A 25,394-nucleotide genomic window follows, 5' to 3' on the forward strand; every position below is an offset into this window, starting at 1 on the left:
ACAGGCAAAGCGGGACCAACCACACAGAGGACCATTGTCCTTCACCATTTCCTCCAACTTTATCAACAAAACCGTGCACGTACGCACGTCTTCCAACGAGCTGAGTGAAGCTCGGGAGCGAGCATGCGGCACACCCCCCTCTGACCGTCGGGAGCGAGCTTGTGGCACACACCCCTCTCTGCTGTGTCCTCTCTCAGGACGGAAGTGAGTCCATTTTTCCCCCCTCAGTGAGATAAAAGCGGCCGGAGGAGCTGCAGCCGTGCAACACGCGCCCATGTGAGGCCATACGCTATGTTTTACGAGTGTGTTTTCGCCTCGTTGCAAACAACAACAACAACAAGAAGCGAGAAAACGAGGTAACTAGAGGGCCGTCGGAGCTAGCTACTCCGTTTCTCTCTCTCTCTCTCTCTCTCTCTCTCTCTGCTGTCTTGTTGAGTGGGGTGAAACCCTGCGCATTCCTCCACGCACAGTGCCAGACGGGTGGGGGGGAATACTCGCCGACGGACTGGACGGGAACGGAGAGCCGCATTCACGCAGCGGGGGCTCCGGGGGCTAGACGGCGGGTCCTGCCTCATGCTTTTGGCCGTTCGGGAGAGCCGCCGTGGCTTTTCTTTGATATGACGGTGACCCGGTGCACGCTGCGACCTCCCTGCTTTGATGAATAATTCACGTGCTCCGTCTCCGAGGCTCGCGCTGAGAATACCGAACGACGGTCGGCCGCGCGTGACGCCTTCTGGACGGACCTCTAATGGTGGAGGCCGGGCCAAGCTGGTTTAACTGGTTTTCCGTGCAGTGGGCAACGTGAAACACGGGAGCGGCGTGGGCTCTGTGGCTGTAGTCTAGGAGCGGCTGAGTGGCCCTGAAGTCATGTCGCCTGGTCGGTGGGGGAGGAGAGATTTAGCTTCCTGGACTTCAACACCCATCCAGTTTTAGGGTTAATTCAACAACGGGGACACTTTTCATGCACCAACATTGTCCTCGGCGTCGTGTCATCTTATTTTCATTGGAAAACTGGACTCTTAAAAATTTTGCTCATTCATTTTTTTTTCTGAGAGATGAGCTGAAGTTTTTTTTTTTATTATAAATATTATCTAAAGAACTGTCTAATTGTGAAAGTTGATTCCCCCCCTCCCCGTTTTTTTTTGCATCTAATTGAACTATTTAAAGCAAATTCAAAACTTGTTAATCAGCACAGTGGAACTGACTAAGTACCTCAAGAATCTACCTCAAATGCCACAGTTTCTTCAGTTTAACTGGCTGACTCGTCCTCTGATGAATACCTCAAACTCATTTTTCCCTGCATGTGTTGTGAGCTGAGCTGTGTTTCTGCTGCAGATGGCTTCTTTCCCCGATTCTGACCTGCAGACCTGTCCGCTCTGCAAGGAGCTGTGCGGCTCCTCCGCTCCCATCTCCTCCAGCTCTTCTACCTCGTCCTCCTCTTCGCACACCTCTGGCTCCTCTAACCACGCCACCAAGAGGCTCCACGTCCTACCCTGCCTGCACACCTTCTGCAGGCAGTGTTTGGAGGGACAGCGCAGCCCCAGCGACCCGCTGAAGCTGCGTTGCCCCACCTGCGACCACAAGGTCTCCATCTCTGAGGCCGGAGTGGACTCCCTGCCTTCCTCCAACTTCCTCTTCAGCAACCTGTTGGACGTGGTGGTGAGCTCGGAAGATCAGATCCAGAATAAGAACGGTCACCATCACCTCGGGGGCCTGATCGGGGGCTCGTCCGGGTTCCACCCGTCACACGGGGGCCTGCTGCACGCGCAGCACATGGGGGAGCCTCAGTGCAGCTCCTGCGACGAGGAGAACCCGGCCACGTCCCACTGCCTCGACTGCCAGGAGTACCTCTGTGACAACTGCGTGCGAGCTCACCAGCGGGTGCGGCTCACCAAAGACCACTTCATCGAGCGCCTGGGGGAGAGCCTCCACCTGAGCCGGGTCAACTCCAACAGCAGCGGCACGGGCCAGCCAGGGGTGTCCGTGTCCCTCGCCCAGTCCTTGCAGAACAACTTCGCGCTGCTGTCCCTGTTCCAGGACCGGATGAGCTTCTGCCAGCACCATGACAGCGAGGTGAGTGGTACCGGTTACTTCAGATGTGTAACAAGATGTGTATTATTGACATAAACGGACCTGTTGCAAACTTACTCGCCTTAGTCCCTTCTACGGTTCTGAGCGTGAGCAGCAAAGAACCCATACTGTGGGCCATATGGCCTTAGGTTCAACGGGAGCTGAGAGGCTCTTCACCTAGAACCCTGGAGAGGAGCATGCACGTTTGTTGAGCTGGATATTGATACACACACACACGCACACACACCCACACCCACTGCATCCATACAAACACTTCTAGGCGTAGACGCATCTAGAGTCTGGTTAATCTGTACCACACCATCTATTCTGGGCAGAGAGACGGAGAGAGAGAGGCTTCAGCAGTAGCTGCACAACACATATTTCTGAGATGTTTAAAGGTCCTGTCTTGGGTAAGGATATTTATTTTTCGTATAATGAAAATAAGGACAAGTTGGGGGGGAAATGAAAGAGGGTTTTTTTTTTGCGTCATGTGTTCTGGGGTGAAGCAAACTACCATGTGTTTATGGGAGGAGGAAACCAGCTTGTTTTTATTTCTGTCATATGCTTATGAAGAATAGCAAAACATTGCTAGAAGGGTTTGGGATTCTTGGCAATATGATGATCCTTTTATGTTAAGTGGTTCCTTTGCAGAATAAGAAAGTAGGTCATTTGATTCCTATTTTTTAAGGTCTATTTCTACTTAAAAATCTTGAGTTTCTGACTTCCTGATTGAAATAACTGCAACATTGTGTTGTGGTTTCTGAATTCCAACTTTGAGCTCTCCAAACAACTTGAAGTTAAATGTCCAACATGGCTGCCAACAACAGGAGAGGTAGCCACAGTTGCAGCTACGAACTATTAGCAGCATTGATAGTTTGCATCTGATTACACTAGTGGCAGAAATACTGTTGTACAACTTGGAGTTTTAGAGTGAGATTTTGGTGTTTGATATCATAAAATGGGGATCTGTATACAATGCTAACACACGTTGTGTTAGCATCACAACAATCTGAAAATTCCAACTGTTTTTCTACATCGTTATCCGACTCGTGGTACATTATATGCAGCTTAATTATAGAGAACGGTGCACAAAAACAGTATTTTCATACTGTTATCCTTATTTCATTGTCTAAAAGTTATATCCATTGGTATCCACTGGTAAATCTTTCTTTTATTTATTCATCTATCCATCTGTGAGAGGAGATATGGATGTGCGTGGTTAATAAACTTTGTCGCTACGTTTAGCAACTTTTTAGACAAAAAAAAATTCAATATCGGTCAAAATTGGAACCAGCAGGGCAGGGTTCTTAAAAATCCGTGAACGGCCAGAATACAATCGGTGCACCGCTAGTTGTATCTCTCCTGATCAGTGATGGCATAGTTACTTTGAAAAAGTAACTTTAATCGGATTTTTGACTACTGCTTGAAAAAGTAACTTAGATTAACAATTACTTGATTTGGAAAGTAACTAAGTTACATTTAAAGTAACTTTTTAGTTATTTTCAGCAGCTGCTAACAACAACGCTGTGAAAATTACATTGATCTTTGCCAAAACCTAATTGTAAGTTATTTTATAACAACAGTGTGTCTCCACTTATAAGGTTGAACTGAAGGGGAGATTGTTTAATGGTTACAACAGTACAAAACAACTTTAGTAATGCGTGTTTTTGTATGTTCCACTATTCTCCACTAAACTCTAAGAAGAATTTTAGAGTCCACCCCCTGTGCCCCAGCCTCCAGGTTCTGCGTTACGGCCCTGCGTTTGTTGTCACAGCGCCGCTCCTGCGGCTCCACAACTCAGATGGCTCCTGCACAGATTTGTGACATTTATCTTAATATTAATAATTAATGGCGTTTAGTTGCACAACTTTACAGGCTCGTTCAGTCATGGCTGTTTTCACTTTTATTGTGCTGTTCATCTTAGTCTCCATGTTTGCAGTTTGTTGTAGCGCAACGCGAAGCTCGACGTAATTCAGAGGTTTAACTTGACATTAACAAAGACGCAGCGGGACGGATCATCCGGGAAATGATGGACTAAAACTAACTGGATGTCAGACAAATTCTGGGGTTTATGTCTGTTTATTTCCAAATAAGCAACTTCACGTTCAAAAACAAGCCCAAAAGCGCAACCCGCGGCTCATTAAATCTGCTAGCGACTTTAGAAAAAAACAAACCCAAAGCTGCTTATAATAATGGGGCTTGGCGACAGAAACTCAATAGTTCCTGTTTTTCCAGCAAAAAATGCGCATCTCCCTCCATTGTTTATGTTTCTGTCGCTGCTGATACTGTCGCATAGAAACGCCGATCGCTCCCCAAGACGCACGGAGGAAATGAAGTTACATTACAAAAGAAAACAGTAACGCACAGCAACGCAAAGTGGTTTCGATAAGTAACTGTAGTCTGACTACTGGATATGAAATAGCAACGCGTTACATTACTCGTTACTGAAAAAAAGTGGTCTGACATCAGTAACACGTTACTGACATCACTGCTCCTGATGGAACACCCATCCATACTTGTATCCATCTTTCTTACAGTCTTTGCGTTTTGCAGATTTTGCATTTGTTTGCAGAAAAATCTTTTTTAAACTTCTAAATAAGTTTGTTTTTTTTAATTCTTTTTTATTCCGTATGGTAAAAGACGTCTGGTTGGGAAAAGTGGATGATCTTCACGTGAAAAATGTGTAGGACCCCCGATTTGATGGCGTAGATTTATGATGTATGTGCACCCAATTAAGTCAGTCAATCTGATGGAAAAAGTCAACGCTGTGTTAACATTTTTTACATTGCCAATAACAGACTGTGGTTACAATCTATTAAGTTACAGAGGCATGTGTCTCTCACTGCCTGGGTCTGCAATTAAACACTGCCGACCCAGCAGGATGCCATTCATTGTTAACAGGAACTCACAAAATCTACTGGTGCAGCCCACCATGAAGTTACATGTGCTGTATGACTTGAGTAGGTTCAGGAAGGTTTGGCATCATGAAAACTTGCTCTATTGCCCCTTTCTCTTCCCCCCAGAAGCCTCATAAGAGCCCTAATAGGGAGGCAGCACTTTAGAGATTACATTGAACCATTGGGTCAGGGGAGGGCTAAAGCAGTTCTGATTGATGAAGTGTTTCCAACGTTTTCTGTCGAACTTTCTCTTTTATCTCTGGGTTGTCCTCTATTAGAGCTTGTAAATTTTGTCAATTTGAAACTGCATGGCAAAAATGATTGTTGTTTTTGTGACCTTCCCAAGCCCTATTAAAAGGAAGGACTCGACTTGTGGCAAAAAGGAGAAATAATTGAAACCGGACCGAGAAAATGTTTGATTTCATCAACGTACCGTAGAAGGTTTGGGTCACCTCCCGGGGTAGACGTGAAAACGATGTCCGATCCAGAGTAATCTTAACATTGTTGGATCACACGGCTTTTGAAGTGCAGAAATGGTGCCTGTGTGAAGCCTGGGGTTCATTGTTGTATGCACAATGACGAAACCTCCTTCTTAAACTGTAGCAGCGGAGATTACTGCAACAATCATTTACATTTTAATTTTGTTTTGCTTTCTTTTAAATAGACAATATAGTTCATAATGGCCACCTATAATAATGAAGTTAGTTGCACTCTGTGGTGCAAATAACCCAAAATGGGTTTATTACATGCAAATGGAAGCCATGCCAATGTCTTATCAAGAACCTTTTTGCTGGACAGTTTATTCATTAATCAACCACTTAAGCTGACCATGTCACATGAATCCAGTGTCGAGGTACAGTCAGGTGACCCATTGCACCCGATGGTCAGTGCAGTTAGCTTCAATTGCACTGCCCACCTAATCTACTTGCCGTTTCGGCTCTGAATACATTCCTTTGCGGCTCACAGTGAGTAACGGCGATGGGTTGGCGTCGTCCCTCTACATTCTGTCCTGAATCAGGCCAGGAACAGGTTTGAACAAATTCTGTGTTTATTTTGTCAGTATGAGGATTAATGATTCTGTTAAAACCTGCTGTTGTTTAGCGCTTCACGCTTGTGCAGTCCCAGCTGTGTCCTGTCGTCATTACATTTTCCTACATTTTGATTCTCAGGAAAATGTAAATGTTTGAAAAATAGTTTTGAATACCTCTTAGATGTGTTTGGTTCCAGATCCATTCACACTGCCATTTTTTTGTCTCTTCTTAATTCTCATACCTCCGAATCAACGAGTTGTTAATGATCTATTTACCATTGCGTATCAGTTTTTCTCTGGTTCTCTGATCAAATTCTTCTGCCGGTTGATTGATAGCCTCATATCTTTACATCATAAGTAATAATTGGCTTTCAAAATGGATATGGATAATTCCCACAGTGGCTATGAATTTAAACATGGTAGGTCCAGAATGTCCCATTGCAATCAACTCTGCCGTTTAGAAATGGTAAAGGGGTAAAGTGACCTGGTCTGAAAGTTATTTTGGATTTTCAGTTTGATGTTTTGGCTGTTGCCCCCTACTGGTAGGCAGCCTTGATCTACAGAATTTTTTATTTTACACATTGTAAGAAATATTCCCAGTTAACTCGCCAATACGCACCAAATTTACACAGCTCCTACGTTTAATTTCTGTTTTGGGTGGATTCTATCAAGCCATATAAATACGGTGTAATATTTGACTAGCCTCCAAACTGTATTGAAAACGCAGCTTGGAAAAAAACACTAGTATTTGAAAAATACTAGTGTTTTTACAGATTTCTTTTTCTGCATCTTATTGACGTTTTCTAATATGTTGAGGTTAAAAATCTTTTAAAAGAGTAAGTGGATAAACGTGAACTTCTCTTTGTACAACGATGAGTCAACTTGCAACAACAAAGAACAGTTTGGATTACCAGTTTACTAATTTGTTTTTATATTTTTTCCCTTACTGGCCTCTTTTTCTGTTCTTCCCCTCCCATTTACACCACCAGTCCACTGCCAGTAAATAGGTAGGTTCAGTTTTCCAGTAAGGGCCTCATTTCCCACTCACTCACTCACTCATTGCTCTTAGCCCTGGGGGAGGGAGTGACACAGGAGAGGGCTTGTCTTTCTCTACCTGTGCGCACTGAGAAAACAAGGCCATTGTCCGTCAACCATCTCCATGTCCATCATCGTCACATTCTCCAATTTATTTTGACCCTCTGATGGAAAGATCAGTTTTATGTTTGCACATTTCAATTCTTCTTTAGGTGCTGATTAGAGGCAAGTTTGCCCTCTTTCTCATCAGTGCGCAGATGGGTTACTATTCTTTTTGTGAGGTTTCTCATTTTATTGAAGGCGTTGACTTGAAAAGGCATTTTAACCCCTGGTTTCAGGACAAGGATAAAACACAAACGCCTCTCTAATCTACCTCATGTTGCTCCTGAAATGATCAAATCGAGCTGACAGTTTGCTCATCTGTTTGATTTTTCTTAATGTGCCAAGTCTTGACAGATCCATACATTGACAGGCGCTACTCTGTTGAAAACTGCTTTGATATTTTCACTTCAAGAATCACTGTGACATGTTAAATGGAACATTATTCAAATAACTTGTTTAAGTGAATAAATGTAATGTGCAGCTCTGTTGTTCTGGTTATTATCAAAACACTTGAACGTTGCAAGAAAGTGCTATAAGAACAAAAAGCGTTCTTTCGTTTATACTTACCAAATGTTATTTGGCAACATGTACTCTTACAAATGATAATTTATTTTGTGATTATCTTGAAATTTTTTTATTTATCATGACAATAATAAATTTCCATGAATGTAATCTGAAAACTCCCATAATGGAAAGTACTGTCAGAATTGTTAATTTGACAAATTTCTATTGGAAAACTAATAAAGGTAAATAAATTATTATATATAATAAAATGCATTTAAAATGCGCAGTTGTTACCCCGTGCAAAAAAAAAAAAAGGCTCTTTCAAGATGCCGGTTTCCTAAAGAAAATTTATTTCCAAATGGGAATACTTAATTAAATTTTTTATAATCATCACCTTTATCGTTATCACAAAATATCATAATTAAATGTTATGTTTCTATCGGCCACACCTAACACCTACAAACAAGCAGGGGTCATACTTTACCTGTGGAAAAATAATGGGGCAAACTTCCAAATGAAAAATGGTAGCTAAAAGTTGATTGCATTATTCCAAAATAAGTGTTGTAGTAAACACCTACTACGACAACATAATATCCAACACACAGGCGGCTAATGTCACTACCATGCTGTGTTTATGACAACATTGCACAATTTCATTAAAAGGCATAATTTGGCTCAATCTGAGATAATTTGAAGGATAGTTTGAAAAAAGATGCGTACAATCAACAGAAACATGACATAATGTTGTTTTCTTCATGGACTGCATCACAAGGCTGCCTAGACTGGAGGGTATTTTGACTGCATCGTGACATAAATGGTGAGACGCCTGCTTCATTTATCCGTGGCCCTAACCACTTCACACCTACACACCATCTCGGCTACAAACCTTCCATTCCATCTTGATGATTTCACACCTTAATCCAGAGTCTTTGTGTGAAGAAGGGAGGTGCACATGCTCAGCTGCTTTTATTTGGCGCGTGTGAATTACCAGATGAGAAGAGTGGAAGTTTCACAAGTTTTTGTTTCTATTTTTGATTAAGTAAATTGAATCAAGCCCAAGCCTTGTACTTTTCAACTTATTTCCCTCTGCTTTTGGAACAGTTTCAGTTCCAGTCATTGTCTGTGGAGGGAAATATAGTTCTGTTTTAGTCGCTTTTTAGCCATCTGTTGTCGCTTTAGTTCAAGTTTACTTGGTTTGTTCACAGAGGAAGGATTCTTAGGGTTTCTTGTGTCTCTTTTAAGGAAAATGCTACTACACACAAATATGAATCCTAGGACAAAATTATGTTAGTCTTTTGAAATACTCAAATTAAATGTTATTTGAAGCATGCATATGAAACTTGAGATTTTAAAGTTAGCAAATCACAGACCATCACAAAGTAGTGCGTCATTGTGAAGAGGAAATAAATAAATAAAAGTTGGAAATATGTAGCGTGTGTCTCGACTCTGAAAGTAAAATCCAGTATAACCAATACCCTCCATTGAGTAGTCCAGTTTCAGTAGCTGTTCTCTGAGGGCCTCAAGGGTTTGTTGGAGAACATTAAGCCCCTTCTCCACCAGTTCTTCCCTAGTCACCCCCGACCAGATTTGTCTCCATTTGCAGATCCTGTGCAATTCTTCCCTGTTTTTTGGATCCACTTTGGGGATGATACAAGCCGGACCTAGCTGGGTACTGCCGCAGACGGCATTCGTTGATTGGCCTGTAGCTTTACGGCACCAGGCGGTACTTGCAAACTCGTTGAACAACAACATCTCAACCCCCATTTTCAAGCCACGACAAGACTCTGCTAGTTGGCGAGATGATGAGCTGCAAACTAACAACTCCATGATCAAACCTTGTGGTCCAAACCTCATCAACTGCGGCAGAAAAGCGCATGCAGCATCAACTGGACGGATCAAACCGCAATGAACAAATATACTGAGAAATGTTGGAGAAAAAGTCCGCCCAAGGGCATATGTGCAAGTGAAATCATTTGTGTTGACCACAGCTCCAGTGTGCTCATGTTGCTACATTTCTGCCCATAGCCGTGTCCACATTATGAAAAACACAGTGCTACTGGAGATGCAGACAACTTGGCTAGTACCACACCAGACATTAACCGGCAAGAGAGATAATGGAGAAGGAGCTTTAGAGAACAAGAAACATAATGAAGACCAAAGAAGACAGCAGGCATGTCTGGACTAAAGCTGTGAAACAGTTTTAAACTGGGCAAGGTTATAGAACAATATCCCGATCTGCCATCCAACATTAGAGTGTGGCACAATCACTTTAGACATTCTTGTTTGTAAAGGATGGTATTAAGCTCTTGTACAATGCACTGTTTGGAGTGTGAGGTGTATTATTGTCCAGTCATAGGCAAGAAATCTCCATTAGAGGATATTGCTTCATGTTGAAGATGGAACTTATTGGGCCCTGTTCCAGCGTAATAAAAAGCAAGGTATGTGGACACACAAGCTAATATAGCGGTCCACCGAAGCGACATAAATGCCACCTTTCGACCACCAGCCCTCTCCTCATATGGACTGCAAACAGGCAGAGCATCCCACGCTGGGTGAGAAGTTGAAATGGAAAATTGGATTACATCAAAGAGCGCCCTCTGCTTGCTGTGATGTCACGCTCCAGCATACAAAGCACACACCGGCTCCATCTGAGAGACACCTAATGATATGTTAATCCCACAAAATGTCACTCCGCGCTTTAGATTAAATCGTTCTCATCGTACTTGCGTGCATCGCTTCACACGTGCGCGGCTTCACAACCCGTCTTTATGGGATGGGGAGCCTGTTGCTGGGCAATGGCTGCCGAAAATGTGTAGCGCTTTTAAGGATTAGGTGAAGTTGAACTAATCAGTTTGATGGCCTTCTAATGCCTTTGTGTCTCATGAAGGGCCCAGTTTATGTAGCTTCAACTTAAGATGTCGGACTCTCCGGGGGAGGACCGAGAATGTTGACGTACGTTGCTCCACACTTCTGCTATTCTACTTTTTATTTGCGTGTTTTTTACTGCTCCAGTTATCCAGTTATCTAGTTCTTTTGTCAAAGGGTATCGCTTGAAACATTTGCTTGCTCGGCCTCACTCCCCTTCTGCGGAGGTCACCGGTGGAGAATGTTTGTAAGGAAACCTAACCCAACACCGACGCTGATACAAGTCTAGAGGAATTCCTGTAACCTGAGTTTATACCTCCTGGGTTCTCTTTTCCCGTCTCCCTTTTTCTTTCTCTCACACACATGCTGGGTATTTCCTCTGTCCACTGCTGCCTTTCTCATCAGCCCGGCCTGTCTGTTTTCTGTCAAAGACAAAGGACATTATAGATACAGAAAACCTCCTCAACATGATTTAGCAGCTGTTGCAGTTAAAGGGGCTCGCTGTTGCACTTTGTCACTGCTGGAAGTATCTCAGGGAGTGTGTGGCGGCAGTTGCATCTCCCATCTGTAGGTAGTTATCCTCTGAAGAGGATTTTTTTTTTTTTTGCGTGTGTGGCAGCAGATTTCGATTATATGAAGTTGGACTTCCAGGGTTTTAATGTGCACCATGTGCCCAGTAATTAGAGAGCGTTCCTTGTTTCCTGTGTGTTTCATTTGGGCCCAATGGAAGCGTGCACAAGCGCGTCGAAGTCTTTGATGTCTATTCGAGGCCTTTTTTTTTTGCCCATATAAATTTTATGGATACAAAGGAAGGCATTTATCACATTCTCTTTGACAACGAGATTTAGAAGTTGTTCAGAAGCCGGAACCTGCGCCACTTCCTACTCAGCGGTTGGGCCCAAATGGGATTTTAATTGGCCATTATTTGACCTCACTCAACAGAATTGTGCTGTTAACACTTTAAAACTTTTGACCCTGCATTGTGGTCACGGCACAGCTTCCAGGTACAGTTTACCTAACGCACATCTAGACCAGTTTCATCCATTTGTGTCAATGATGAAAAGCTAAAATGGGAATCGACTGAGAAGATCATTTTCATCATTCCAGGTGTGAAAAATGTTTCAGTTTGACAAGTATTTTCTTTCCTTGCTGGTTTTGCTTTCAAATCAAATGTCTTTTGATTTTCACTCCAACAATCACAAGATAAGACAATCAACAACACAGTTGGTTAAAAAATTATTTTGCCACATTTCATCTTCCCGCCTCCCAGAAATATTGTAATAAATGCTTCGTTATAATCCTAACAATGACAAAGACCATGTTGGTTGGGGAGACGAGAGCAGAGAGCAGCTGAAATGCTTTGTTAAAAAAAAGTGCAAATCTCTAAAACTTAGCAATATGAACAACATTCTATACATTTAATCCACACTTTAACTGGAAACCCTCTGAAAACTTGTTGTGGTTCATCCAAGTAAATAAAGCGTAAAAGGATAAATGATTGATCTTCACCTTCAATTTGAAAAAAAAAAAAAATCAACGGCAACAAAAAATACAACTGAAAACAATGAAATGCAGATTAAATTATAAACTGTCAAAAGTAGCTTTAATGGCGCTGATTACCATTTCATTTATTCAGAATTATTAAATATAGTGTATTTTGCTTTCGAAGGCTTAAAAATAAATTAAAACCTGTTCAAAATCTGTTATTCAGGGTGAGAAGTTAACAGAATTTTTTTTTTTTTTATAAGGCTGTGGTTTAGTTTAGTGGTACTATTATAGTGATGATGGTGTGTGGTAATCCTATCAACACTGACGGGTTTGCTGGGCCTTCTGGAGCGGGTCGGGTTGTTTATGGTGTCAGGGAAATGCTCTGCGACTAAGAATAGCTTCATTGTGTTTGCACACGTGGGCATTTGTTACCTCTCAGCGCCTCCACTTTTCATTCACACAGCTCCTCCAATTTATCGATTCTTTCATGAATCAGGCTGTTATTACCTTCCCAGGCTCCTCTCCCCTCCCCACCTCCTCCTCCTTGTTGCTGAGGCCCCTTCCTTTTCCTTCATCCACCCCCACCCCGCCCCGGTCCCCTCCACCCGGCCAGTAGCATGCTCTCTGCATGAGGAGGCCAGCTGACTCTGGTTTGTTTTCTTTCCCCGCTGCCGTCCGGCCCAATCAGAGCGTCGGCTTACAGCCACCGCCCTTCTCACCCCACCCATCCCTGCCCCGGCCCGCTCTCCCTCCACCCGCGCCGTGGCTGGCCGAGTTTCAAAACATCGACAGGAGGAGGCCCCGAGTGTTGTATTCGTGGCAATGGGCCAGCGGGGTTTGCCTCGGCAGGGGCGGAGCCACAAGGCCGAGACGGAGAAACGGACCCAGAGAGAAGGGGAGTTAAATCGTGTCTGAAGAAGATATTTAAGTGGCTTTGTCCTGGTTTCAGTTCTGCTTGTGTTAAATAATTGACCCTTATTCTTTAGTAGGACTGCTTAGTTGGATTTTTAGTTAGTCTGTCCTAAAAATCTACAACTAGTTCATGTCTGAATGAAAGTAAGATGATTGAAAAAGAAATACAGGAATGACATTTAATTTTATCCCAATGCTGCATAATATCTGGGAAAAGGTTCCAGCTCATGACTGACTTTTGTTGTTGATGTTTTTCCTGCTTTTCACGTTGTTGGAATTTGACTTGCTTGCTTTAAGCAAAGTTTCTCTTTTCGCCAACTTGTTTGAGTGCAGCTGCCTGACATGCTCGCAGCTGACATCGGCCCCCAGGAATGTCCTCTTTAGGTTTATTTAACTTTTCACATGTTTCTTGTTTCAGATGTTTCTGAGACCAAAGAAGCTGATTTCAAAGGGGCTACATTTCAAGATTCTGGCTTTATCTTTACTTAAATTGGTCTTGCACATTTAGAAGTGTGCTTATTTTTTAGGTTTTACTATTATTCTCGTGGCATTTAATTGTTTAATTCAAACTACGATATGGACGATATTTTGTGGTACTATTGTGATGATGATAAGTGTTCACTACATCTTTTTTGAGGTAAAAATGAATACTGCTCTTATATAGCATTCTTATTTTTAATACGTTTCTTTAGCACACACGTCATTTACAACGGTATGTAAACGGTAACTGTATTTTCAAATGTATTATTTATTGATTCTTTTATTGAACAATATTGGCGACAATAGTAAAACTGAAAGTCCCGACAAAAAGGAGAGTTTTAAGGGGTTCTTAAACATTGCAAATTGGAATTTATTGTGACGACAACAAGTCAAAATTCCTATAAGAGAATGATCACAATTAACGATATGATAAAAGTACAAATTTCTTCAAGGAAATTAAGCATGCATAAAAAAAAAATTGAGCGTATTGCAATTCCTGAAGAATTTTACAAGATAAATACGCCAGAGCATAATTACGGACAAAACGTTTAAAATGCTTGAAACCTGCTGCAGTCGCTGCAGCATTTGAAGTCTCTCGTGAACAGCAGGTTAAACCCTGCACACCCCCCTATGTTAAAGGGGCCGGTTTTACAGCAGCCATAAACATGTTTACAGTCTGGTAGGAATAATGGCTTTGGTCTCTCAGCGCTGCGTCCGCTGATAAGTGGATGCAGAGGTTGCTAGCCAAAGGAAAGGCTGACGTGTTTCTCGGTCACATCCCCGTCACTTGCACAGAGCCGAGACGGTGGGATGCAGCTGGAGATGAGGATACAAGCCGCCGGGGGATAGATTTTGGGGTTTTAGAGCTTAGATTTAAAAAAAAGGTTGTGATTTATAGTCATTTTTATTGAATTTTTTTGCATTTTGTATTACTTTTTTTTTAAGCAATGCAAATGCACATTAAAACTCAGTGCAGACAACCTAAAATAAGGCAGGAGGTGCAGTAAATGTTCAGATGACTTCATCAGACCTCGTCAGACTTGTTTTTTCTCTTTATTGAAGGGCAAATTCACACTTTTTGCAGAGCCATTCTGGTTTTTCTGGCGCTGCAGTGTGACATTACACAGCCCCCCAGGCCTCGGAGCCCCTCCCCCGCCGCCGCTGCCGCCTGTGTCGGCTGTTCACGCAGCCAGCGCATGCAGCACGGGGCCGTGCTAATGGCTAGTGGAGCCGGTGCCCTCTCCCCCAGTTCTCAGTGCAGCTGAAGGGGAGGATGGGAATTAGAAATGGAGCTGATGCAACTGCTGTGCGAACACAAAGCCCGGCCGCTCGCAACCATCAGGATTTTACTCTCCAAATTCCACGTTTCAGTGCTGCAGCAGGTGGTGAAGGAACCACTTTTAGTTAAATAAATAAAATAAAATAAGGATAAAATAAATCGCAATTATAGGTGTAGTTTAATGATTAGTTTAAATCATTTAATTTGGGGCATAACTTAAAGCTTGAAACAAACAAAAAAAGAAAAGGTAGAACAGTTCTGTCCAGGGTTTCTCTGAAAACCATGCAGATTCAGCCCAACGTTAAGTTTTTAAAAATGTAAACTTTTAACTATAAAAACTCAAAAACATATTTAAAACCTAATTTATATACACACACGTATAAAACAAGATTGTTTGTGATTTTTGTTTATTCCTGAATATTTGCACTGTGACAGTTTTTACTCGAAAAATTTTTTAAATGAGGGTGGACGTTTATCGCATCATTTATTGTAATAAATTTCTCGCAAGAATCCTGATTTATTGTTGCCACGATAAATTCCAATTATGGATGTTTAAACCTTCCCAAAACTGTCTGCGTCGTTAGATTTACTATTTCTTCACACTGTTGGTTCACATCAATGAATACCAATCAATGTAAGTTATCGTGTGCTATTTCGTGATATAAATCACACAACGTTTTGCTACTTTCTCCTAACTAAGCGCTTTACGGATGGGAATGTATTTTAAGAGCAGTATTAGTTTGTAGGGTTATAATAGCCAGTCATACAATTACGTGAAAAACATTAAATAAATGGTTCCTATTGTAACTTTTGTCATTACGATTATCACAAGATATTGTGATAAAACAGAGTCCATATCGCCAACACCCCATATAAAATATCATTTTGGACAGTAGAAGAAGAACAGACACTGAAGAAGTTTACATTAATTAATTAATTAATTAATTAATTAATTCTGCTTACATGGCAACCGTGCATAAAGTTTAAGAAAAATGATTAAAATGTTTTTCAGAAATAAGTCTGGCATCATGACTTGATGAGGAAATTGTTTTCAAACACACCATTTGTTTCCAGTAATGAGTTGGTGAGAAAACACCAGAGTTTAACTCGCTGCAGTTCTGCCCCTCCCCAGCTGTTGCTGCACACGGCCACTTAGAGAAAGCTACTACACTTTTCCCCACCCTTCCAAATAAAACATTTCATGTTGTGAGAACCGAATGAAGTCGACTTTTAAAAGATGCCACCCAAATGAATCGAGGGAAGACGGAAGAAGCCTCCGGCACGCTAACCAAACGCTACAACCTGCTTCCCGTCTCCCAGCACTAAAAACGTCTGCGCAGGATTTGCGACTTCAGCTCCACATTGCTGATTGCTTCCCTGCTGCAATTGCTCTGAATGACTGGAGGAGCCATTTCTGCCTCAAAGCCTCGTTTGCAGGGTGGTTCCTGAGGAATTTACAGCTCGGCACCACGCCCACCTTGACTCTGGGTTTTTCTTTTCTTTTTTTTTTTTTTGAAGGAGGGTATGGGGGTGTTTTTCCATTTCTGAGTCACGTGCGCACTGTGACTTTCTGTGACACTTCCATCTCATCATTCAATAGCAAAGAAAAAGACATTTTTTTTACTATTTTTTTTTAGATGCGAAGAGAAGAGGAAAAGGGAAAAAAACCCAAAACCTTTCCATGAAGCCCTGCGAGAAGAGCCTGTATTCTGTGCGGATCGATAATATTGAGCTGTTTTCCAAGATGCCCGTGTATTATGTAATCTCCGGCGCCAAGAGGGGAGCGCGTTTCACCTGGAGGAGGCTGCTGATGACACCCAGGCTGGACGCTGCGTTGCCGAGGGCCTGCAGCTGTTTGTAAAAGCAGAACTCCACTTCTCTCCATGGTCCTTCTGGTCTTTGTTGGGAAATTACTGTCATTAAGCCTGGCAGCAATATTTGGAGCTATAAAATGGGGTCGAAAATTTCAGATTTGTCTGTTTTCTAAATGTAAAAGTAGAAAAAATACTGAGGAAATGAGCAGAATAAATAAAAAGTAAAAACAGGGTTGAAATTTTCAGATTTGTCTAGTTTTCTAGATGTAAAACTGAAAAAACAAAAATGAATACTAATCAGGTAATGAATAGAGTAAATGCGTAATCCTGTCACAAAGAGCAATAAATCAATAAGCATTATAAAGCGCAATAATTTTCATTTGGGCAACAGCTGTTTAGGAGATGATCCCGTTTTAATATTGGCCTTTTTAATCTGGCGTTTTGAGAAACGCTGCACACATTTGACACCCAGTAGAAAATAGTTTGCACTTCTGCCTGTTTTCCCCAATGCAAGATTTTATAACCATATTAATATTGTTTTATTTTGGCCATATGAAATGTTTCCGGTTTCAGTGATAAACGTTCTTTAGAGAATGGCTTTTGTTCGTCTTTGATTGGGCGTTAATAAACCATCATTATTGGTTCAATACGGTCTCAAAACAACAATATTATTGATTATCGCAATAATTTCTGGGACGATTTATCATCGTCGTTGCTGGTTGATCATTTAATAACTGATTCGATCAGCATTTGTCCCCCTCATCCTCCATCCATCACCCTCTTCCTCCACCCCGACCCAGCAGCATTCCAACCTTTTGTGTGTGTGTGTGTGCGCGCGCGCGCCGTCTCCCTCTGGAATTCAGGAGATGTCAGCGGGGGAGGGACGGGACGAACCGGGCCGGGCCGGTCCTGGTCGGGAAAGCAGGAAGGCTGAGCCGAGTGACGGGGCGGCGCGGAGGCCGGGGAGGCGGCAAGAAAAGGATCCAAAGAGGAGGTTAAGCTGAAGTCAGAGAGGAGGAGGAGGAAGTGAAATAAAGGGGGAGGTGTGTCTCTGTGTGTGTGACTCATTAGATTAGACCGCTCCCCAAGGGAACCGCCAATATTGATGGATTGATTGCAGGCCCCTCTCCGTCCTCTCCGCTCTGCTGCTATTGGAGGCCATTGATGCCGAGTCTCTTTGGGACGTGACGCACGGTGCATATTTAATTAACTTCCTATTACAACCAATCGGCGTTCAGGCAGTGGGGGGTTTACAGCCAGGCTTAGTTTTTAACAGCAAAGGTTAAATCACGTTTGTTTCCTCTGGGAAATTTTGGTCAGCCTTTTGAAAGTGCTTTTTTTAAAAAATTGTTTTAATTTAGCTTACTCTGTAAAAACCCTGCATGGATTCTGACTTTTTGTTTTGTTTTTAAGCTGGGACCAATTAATTATAAAAGCTTTTCCGACTCTGAAATAGAATCTCTTCACAACAAGGTTCTTAAAATGAATCGAATCGGCTTTTTTCCTTGTAGAAAATTAAAAAGTATAAAAAAATTAGTTTTTTCCAGAATTTTTTGGAATAATTTCTAAATACAAATTATAGTCGTTCATTTTGGTTTGATTTTCATCTAAATTCCAAAAAGTGAAACTTATTATGACAAAATGCATTTAGTAACGTAATAAAAATAATGTAAATTATAACGTAAAAAAATCTGCTGATTTTATTTTTATCGAAAGATGACTCAATGAAATCGTCACAAAAAAATAAGCTTGATCAAATTATGTCTGACTTGACATGAAGTAGGGCTGTGATTTTTATTAATCTACTAATTTTTAGATAAATTGAATAATCTAGTTAAACGTTTTCTCTGAAAAGCTTTTTTTAAATGACATTTGTTTAAAATAAATGTTCCTGTTTTGCACGGTGCGACACTATAATATCGGATTTCTGCTTTGAAGTGAAAAGTACGTAAAAAGCGCCCACTCCAGATAAACAAAACAAATGTTGTGCATGAATTTATAAATGGAAAAAACCTAATGAGAAATAAAAATTCATTTCTGAGTGTATCCCCCAGTGTAAACAATCTGCTCCGGCAAAACACTTTACTTGAGAGAGGAAAGCCAGAAATGTTTGTCTGATTGAAATCTGCTGCGTTTAGATGATTGCAACCAGCTGACGTAGAATTGATCCGGTCGGCTGCATAAACTCTGGCCATTAACACGCGCAGCCACAGAGATAATCAATCACTCATCCGTCCAAATGTTTCCACAAATACGCATTTAGCTGAAAATGAAGCAGACAATGTGTCTAATTTCAGAGTTCCTCCGCCATGTTTGCTTTGAAACGGTAGCTCTGACGATGTCAACAAGTGATTAGAGGCAGACATGGTTGATGTGTGTAGTTCTCACACACACACACACACACACACACACACACACACACACACACACAGGTACTGCTGGAGGGAATCGGTTGTAAGACGGTTTGTTGTTGGCTCAAGACATAATGAATGATAAACCTCAATCACCATTAAAAAGTTAATTGGAATATATTCAACATTTGTAATTTCACATGGAAATGGTTTCAATATCAAACATGTACATTTATATACATTTCTATTATTTGGAATTGCCTGTAAAATTCAAATGGAGTCTCTTACGCCCTCATATGTTGGATATTGATCTGGCTTTGCCTGCCTTTGGCTCCCGTTTTCCTCCTCCGACTGTGTTTTGAATGAGAAACGATCTCCGGGGCAGCTGAGGACGCGAGGCTCCCTGGCAACGCATGCATATGGATGCCTTGTGTTAGCATTCATGGCCCTTCTCTTTTTAATTAGCTTTGTGTTTGTGGGGGGAAGTGGAAGGGGAGAGGACGACACGTCACCAGGGTGTTTAGTTTGTCGTGGTGCCGGGTTCGTTTTGTATCATTTAAACACCTGAGTTTTAAATAGAAGAGCATCTGTGTGGAAAACAACAACAAAAAAAACGGCGTCAATTTAAACATTTTCACTGAGGAGTTCTCATGAAATTACTTCTGCATTCTAGTATTACAACTTTATTCTGGTTTTATCTTGACTTTATTGTTTTACGACTTCTCATATTATGACAAAAAGTAATACCTGAGTGATGTCATAAAGTACGGCAGCTACTTTTATTGAGTAGATGCCCTAATAATATTTTTTCATCTTTATTCTGTTAATAAATACTTTATTCCTGCATCATAGCCTTTCTGGTATTGGTTTGTCTTTGTCATACGACTTTATTCTCATAATTACTTTATTATGACTTCATCCTATTATTTTGACTTTATCATACATTGTTCTTGTATTTTTACTTTATTCTTTTACGTTTTTTGATGCATTGCGACATTTTGTTGAGTATTATGATGCCTCAAATATTACGACTTCTTGTATGGACTTCATTCTCATATTACTTTCTCAGATTACAACCTTTTATTTTTCTGATGACTCTTTTTTTTTTTTTTTTTTTCCCTTGTGTTCTTAATTTTTGTATCAAAACTAGTTCTTAGTCTGTCTTAATACTCTGTCACTTTAAATGTAGTTTCTCAGTACCTTTAGTTAGTTTTTTCTGTTAATCATAAAGGCAACTTGAATGTAATGAGTGCAACCAGATGTAGATAAAACCCGCGTGACGGTAGCATGTAGTCTTTAAAATAAAACTAGCAGGTTCTTCCGCTGCATAAACATTTCCCATTGGGGCCCAAACGTTTCCCCACAGACTCGCGTTCGGCTCGCGCTTTCCCAAATGTGGAAACTAATTCCCCCTGCGACCGTTTCTGTGCAGGTGTTCCTGTTCTTCTGCGAAACCTGCTCGGTGCCGATCTGCAGGGAGTGCAGCGTGGGCCGTCACATGGGCCACACCTTCGTCTACCTGCAGGACGCCGTGCAGGACTGCAGGGCCATCACCATCCAGCTGCTGGCTGACGCTCAGCAGGGTCGACAGGCTGTCCAGGTGAGGGCGTGTTGGGTCGTCTCTCAACATGTTGCGGTTTCCTGACTGTCGGTGTTTAACGTTTATTGCTAGAATAGTTTCTATTTATTCATGTAAAACTGAAAACGAATGACATTTCCTCACCACTGTGGCTTGCTGTTTAGTCGCCCCAGAGGAAACTCCAAGACGACGTATCGGTTATTATTTGTCATGGTAAATTCCTCCTCATGATAGGAATTTTGATTCATCGTTGTTTGATAAATTCTAAGTCATGACGTTTAAAAAAAGAAACCAAACTGTTAGGTTTTCTATTTTCCTCACTTTTTTTTTCCATCGAAAGTATATAAAAAAAATACCAATAGATTTTAAACTGTAATTAAATGCAGTTACTGTGTCCAGGTTAGTGATTAAAAAAATCCCACTTCTTTATGACATCTTTTTATGAAGTGTGATTGGTGTCCTAAAGATACTTACTACACGTTTTTTCAAGAGCAATATTTGTGTTTGTGGGGCTATGACTGCTGTGCCATTAAGTCATGTTACCTAAGAAAGAAGAAATAAATGGTGCTTATCACAACATCACATCACAACAAAATATTGTGATAAAACCTTTAGTCTGTATAACCCAGACTTGTCAGGAAAGGTGAAATATTTTCTGTGAAAATTTTGATTTACATGGCTAGTTTAAAATGAACTAAAAATCCAAAAAAACATGAACAGGGTGCGACACCAGACAGGAACAGCAGAGTTGCGCGCATTTATTTAGAACATAGTCAAATTAATAGCAGTAATAGCTTCACTAAAATCACTCCACTGTAATAAAATAGGCCAAACAGATTGCTAACAAAGGAGAGGTCTCCCATACAAGAGCAAAGCTCCCAGAGCTGCCCTCATCCATCTCCTCCAAGCACTAAGTAGGACCTGAGGGGAGCAGCTGTGCCTTTAAAAATCGCAGCAGCAGCTAGCAGCTAGCGCGCTTGGACATCAGAGCCGCTCAGCTTAGATATCTGAGAGAGTGACCAGTACCGGGCGGCCGGGGAGCCCCGGGGTTAGAGGTGTCCAGCTGGCCCTTAAATAGGGGGTGGGGTCGCATGAGTTGAATTCCGGCGGGGGCAGGGCTCGGGGTCAGAGGGGGAGGACGGGGAGGAGTCTCACAGGGGGAGCTGGGGGAGGGTAGGTGAGGTATTTAAAGGATTTCAGAGAAAGGAAAATACCCACTTCTTTTAAAGAAGTGGAACACTTGCCCTTCCCCTTTTTACTCCTTCACCCACCCACATCTCACTCCACCCAACTCTCTCACACATACGCACATACTAATTAGGCCTCTTCATTTACATGATTATAGTTTAGGTTGCACCTTCTTGAACTTTCTTTACATTCCGGTTTTATCTGAACGTATGAGAAGGGGGTGGAGGGCGGTCATGTTTTTCCTTTTCACCCAAAAGCTGCAAATGGGTCGAGTCTGGTGCCAGCAGGCTAAACATTTAGCATCTCATCATTATTTGAAACAGAAGCATGAAATGTATATATGTGAAGCAGCTCTATTTAGAAGGGGAGCAGCATTTTCTTGTGTTTTTCCTGAATATTTTTGGAACAGTTTCCAGTTTTAGGTGTTGAACTAAAACAGAAGGAGTCTCTATTGTCTCACTGCTCTTCACACTGCTGACGGCTGCTGCAGTTTAAAGGCACCAGCCGTTTATCTCCAAGGGTTTGACTTCAACTTGATAACATGCTTTTTTTTTTTTTTTTTTTTTTTATCTGCATCTGGTGACATTTACGTCATGACTTCAACTAGAAAATCAAAAAACTGTTGACGTCTGACATTTTTTAAAGGCGATTAGGAAGTCAGGGAAAAGCATTGAAACTACAATCAATTATTTAAAGTGAACAGAAAATATTCCTTGGCATGTTTTTTTTAGATTTCTTAATACAAATGTTTTTTTTTAATAATAATAAAATGCCTGTTTGTGAACATATACATAAAATCTGTTTAGTAATCGTGCTTCACATTTAAAACATACAACTAAAGTAATTGCAGTACTATTCTTTCTTCCACATATTTTAACAGCGTGCCTCATTGCTTAAACTAGGAATCAGTTTGACGTTTTTTGGAAATGCACAATTAGACCAGGATGTGGCACCAAAGAAATTACGATTGTTTTCAACTATTGGCTGAATTCAAATAATAGCTGAAACTTCCCCTGTTAGAGCACAACCTTTGGAAAGGTCCGTTCATTTTGTGCTCCCTTTGTCACAACAGCATTTTTAAAATACAGTATTGCAATATAAATAATGTATATGAACTTAATTTGATCATTTGTATAAAAAACTTTACAAATTCCTAAAATGTAACTTTTTTTAAATTCCAGTCTTGGTATACAACAATTTTTTTTACGAACCAATATGTGAAAATAATAATATTTTCAGCGAGGAGTGCTCAGATCTGCCACTGACACGGATTCTTATCAAAGCTTTGTGCAAAATTGCTACATAGTGATAAAAAAAACATTTTTTTAATTTATCTCCCAAATTTAGAAATGTTCATATTTACAGTACATGTTAATATCTTTACCTAGAGGAAGAAAATGAAACATTGAATTTTTAAGTAATCCCAACACACGGAAATAGGAAAAAAGTGAGAATTTAAAATGAGATTACAATGGTAGGGTAGTCAGATTCTGTTTTCGCTGGAGACTAATCAACGCTTTGTAACAATGCTTTTGAACATGCCTGGTAAGCCCTTCGATTTCCTGCATGGCTGTGATGGCGAGGTGTAGCATCTCCTTCTCTGGAAAAACGAGTATTAATGGAGGCCATCTTAAGACTTAAGACATCTTAAGACTTTGACGACCTTGACCGACCGCTTTTTGAGTTTTATCAAAATTTGCGAATGGAGAGGCACGGTCTTCCTACATCACCCTTTCAAACTCTAACTATGACAAATTTGTCTCCATTTGTGGTTTCTGCCCGGTTCTTCCCTGTTCTTTAGAGCCTCCTCTGGGACGGCACAAACCGGTCCTAACAATTTAATTGGGAGCAGACTGGATTTGTTGATTGGTCCATGAACAAGATAAGCGAAGGCAGTACTTGTTCAAGTAAGAGCGCATACTGCGTCAACTGGACGGTTCAACTGCCAACGAACAAATATACCGAGAGATTTCTAAGAGACTTGACGCCAAAGTCGGCTTGAGCTAATTGACTTTGGAGCGTCGATTACAGCTGCTGTACCCTCATGTTCCCGCCCACACGGTTAGCAACGCACTGCCAATGGAGACCCGCCCAACTTGGCTAGAGCCGAACCAAACACGAACCGGCTAGAGTGAGACTTGACAATGGAGAGTTGGCTTTAGCCTCAGCTTGAATGTGCTGCTGGAGCCAGATTGACCAGCACAACCAAATTAGAATTGTTACCTGAAAAATCGGAAGAGTTTCCATTCCCCCATAAACAAAGGTTTGTTAAAAGAATAAAACGTAATGTTTGTTTTTGTTTCCTAAAACATTAACCATCCAGTCCAATAATAACCTGCTGAGTAGTTAACCGAATAAGCTGGCTGACATGGACAGAAAGGATTTGTAAGGTTTCCGATGGGCAGAATCCACACATAAACAGAACATTGTCTGGTTCCAGTCACCAGTTTCTCTGGTTTAAAAAAAAATTCTTGATAGAAATTTTCTGCATAACTTATCATTCAACTCTAAATAATTTTGATAGTGTACTCTTTGCAGATAGTGTTATTTATAGCATAATCTTTGTCCATAATGTAAAGTTTAAATCAACCATTTCGGACAAGAGAGGCAAAGGAACGACTCAGAAAAGCAGCTTTGAAACCTGCAGAGTTATCAGGGGCAGGTCAGAAACGCGGCGGTTATCTAATTTGCCTGGAAGGTGGGGCAGAGTTGTGACCTTGGCAAATACTCGCCCCAAAACATGAAACACGAGCTTTTCCACTGAGGTCATATGACATTCAGACATGCATTATCTCCAGCACACGGAGCATGTGCCCCACCTATCCATTTTCTCAGCCTGACCCCTCGTCTGGTCGGGTCAAACTTCGTATCTTTCTGCCGGAGTGCTTATGTCACTGCGGGTGTTTGTTGGATTCTTTTGAAATTCCCAGATATCACAAAACGGCTGTTTCAGGCCACGTTGTAGGAAAACTCGCTTAACATTGAGGCTCTATTTGTAAAGAAAAATAAATGGGTGACCACATCAGTGAGGTTGTGTTTGATAAAGCTACAGGATGTGAGCCAGGAGACGCACCACCCACCGTCCAGCAGCACCTTGAGCCGTTCGGCGTGTTTGTTCACTTCTATCCAGGTCACTGCAGGACTAAACGCTGACGCCAGATAATATGTAAACACAGGCATACGCTTCTGTCCCCTGAGGTAGGAAATTTCCGTCCACTCTACACCCATTATCTCCCCTGACCTCTGACCCGGGACTTGTGACCTCCTAGTTGGTCAAAACTCTCTGCTTCTGCTGTGTTTTTTTTTTTTTTTATTGGTTAGTTCGGCTGTCTTTGTACGCCAAGCTGTGCTCCTTTGGGAGCGTTGATGGCGACACAAAGGCTGGAAGGAGTATCGGATAAATGGAAGAGAGAAAAAGATGAAAATGCTGCAGGAAACGATGCGTGTCACACTTTTCAAATTTTATTCGTAAACAATTTTGAAAGCTTTCGTTGAACAGCTACGCTCTGTTTTACTTACATTAAATCCTAATAACATACGTATGTTTGTAGCGTTATAAAATGTGAAAAATAATTCTTTTGTAAAGGTTCTAGAATGACCGTTGGTGGATAGACCTAGAGAAACAAACGGCGAGTTGCAGAGAGTTAAAAAATGTTCCTAAGGACTCCTGTCTCAAGCGATATTAGCTCCCCGTTAATTCCTTCCCTTCCTGCCTGATTTAGTTGTTCCTTTCGCCGGCCACATCGCGCGACACGGCCAGAGAAAAGAAAGCGCCCGCCGGGCCGCCTTTGTTCCTGCCG

General features: G+C 41.5%; 1 protein-coding gene across 1 annotated transcript in view; it reads left to right on the forward strand.

The window, feature by feature from the left end:
- Positions 1-159: 159 nt before the first annotated feature.
- trim71 (tripartite motif containing 71, E3 ubiquitin protein ligase) overlaps positions 160-25,394 on the forward strand; it is a 41,938-nt gene continuing 16,703 nt past the window's right edge. The window contains exons 1-3 of the mRNA XM_028035123.1: positions 160-356; positions 1,336-2,073; positions 20,260-20,427. Of these exons, the coding sequence (XP_027890924.1) occupies positions 1,336-2,073; positions 20,260-20,427 (906 nt within the window). The 5' untranslated portion in view covers positions 160-356. The remainder of the gene's footprint in view (positions 357-1,335; positions 2,074-20,259; positions 20,428-25,394) is intronic.

This window comes from Xiphophorus couchianus, chromosome 13, assembly GCF_001444195.1.
Source record: "Xiphophorus couchianus chromosome 13, X_couchianus-1.0, whole genome shotgun sequence".
NCBI lineage: Eukaryota > Metazoa > Chordata > Actinopteri > Cyprinodontiformes > Poeciliidae > Xiphophorus > Xiphophorus couchianus.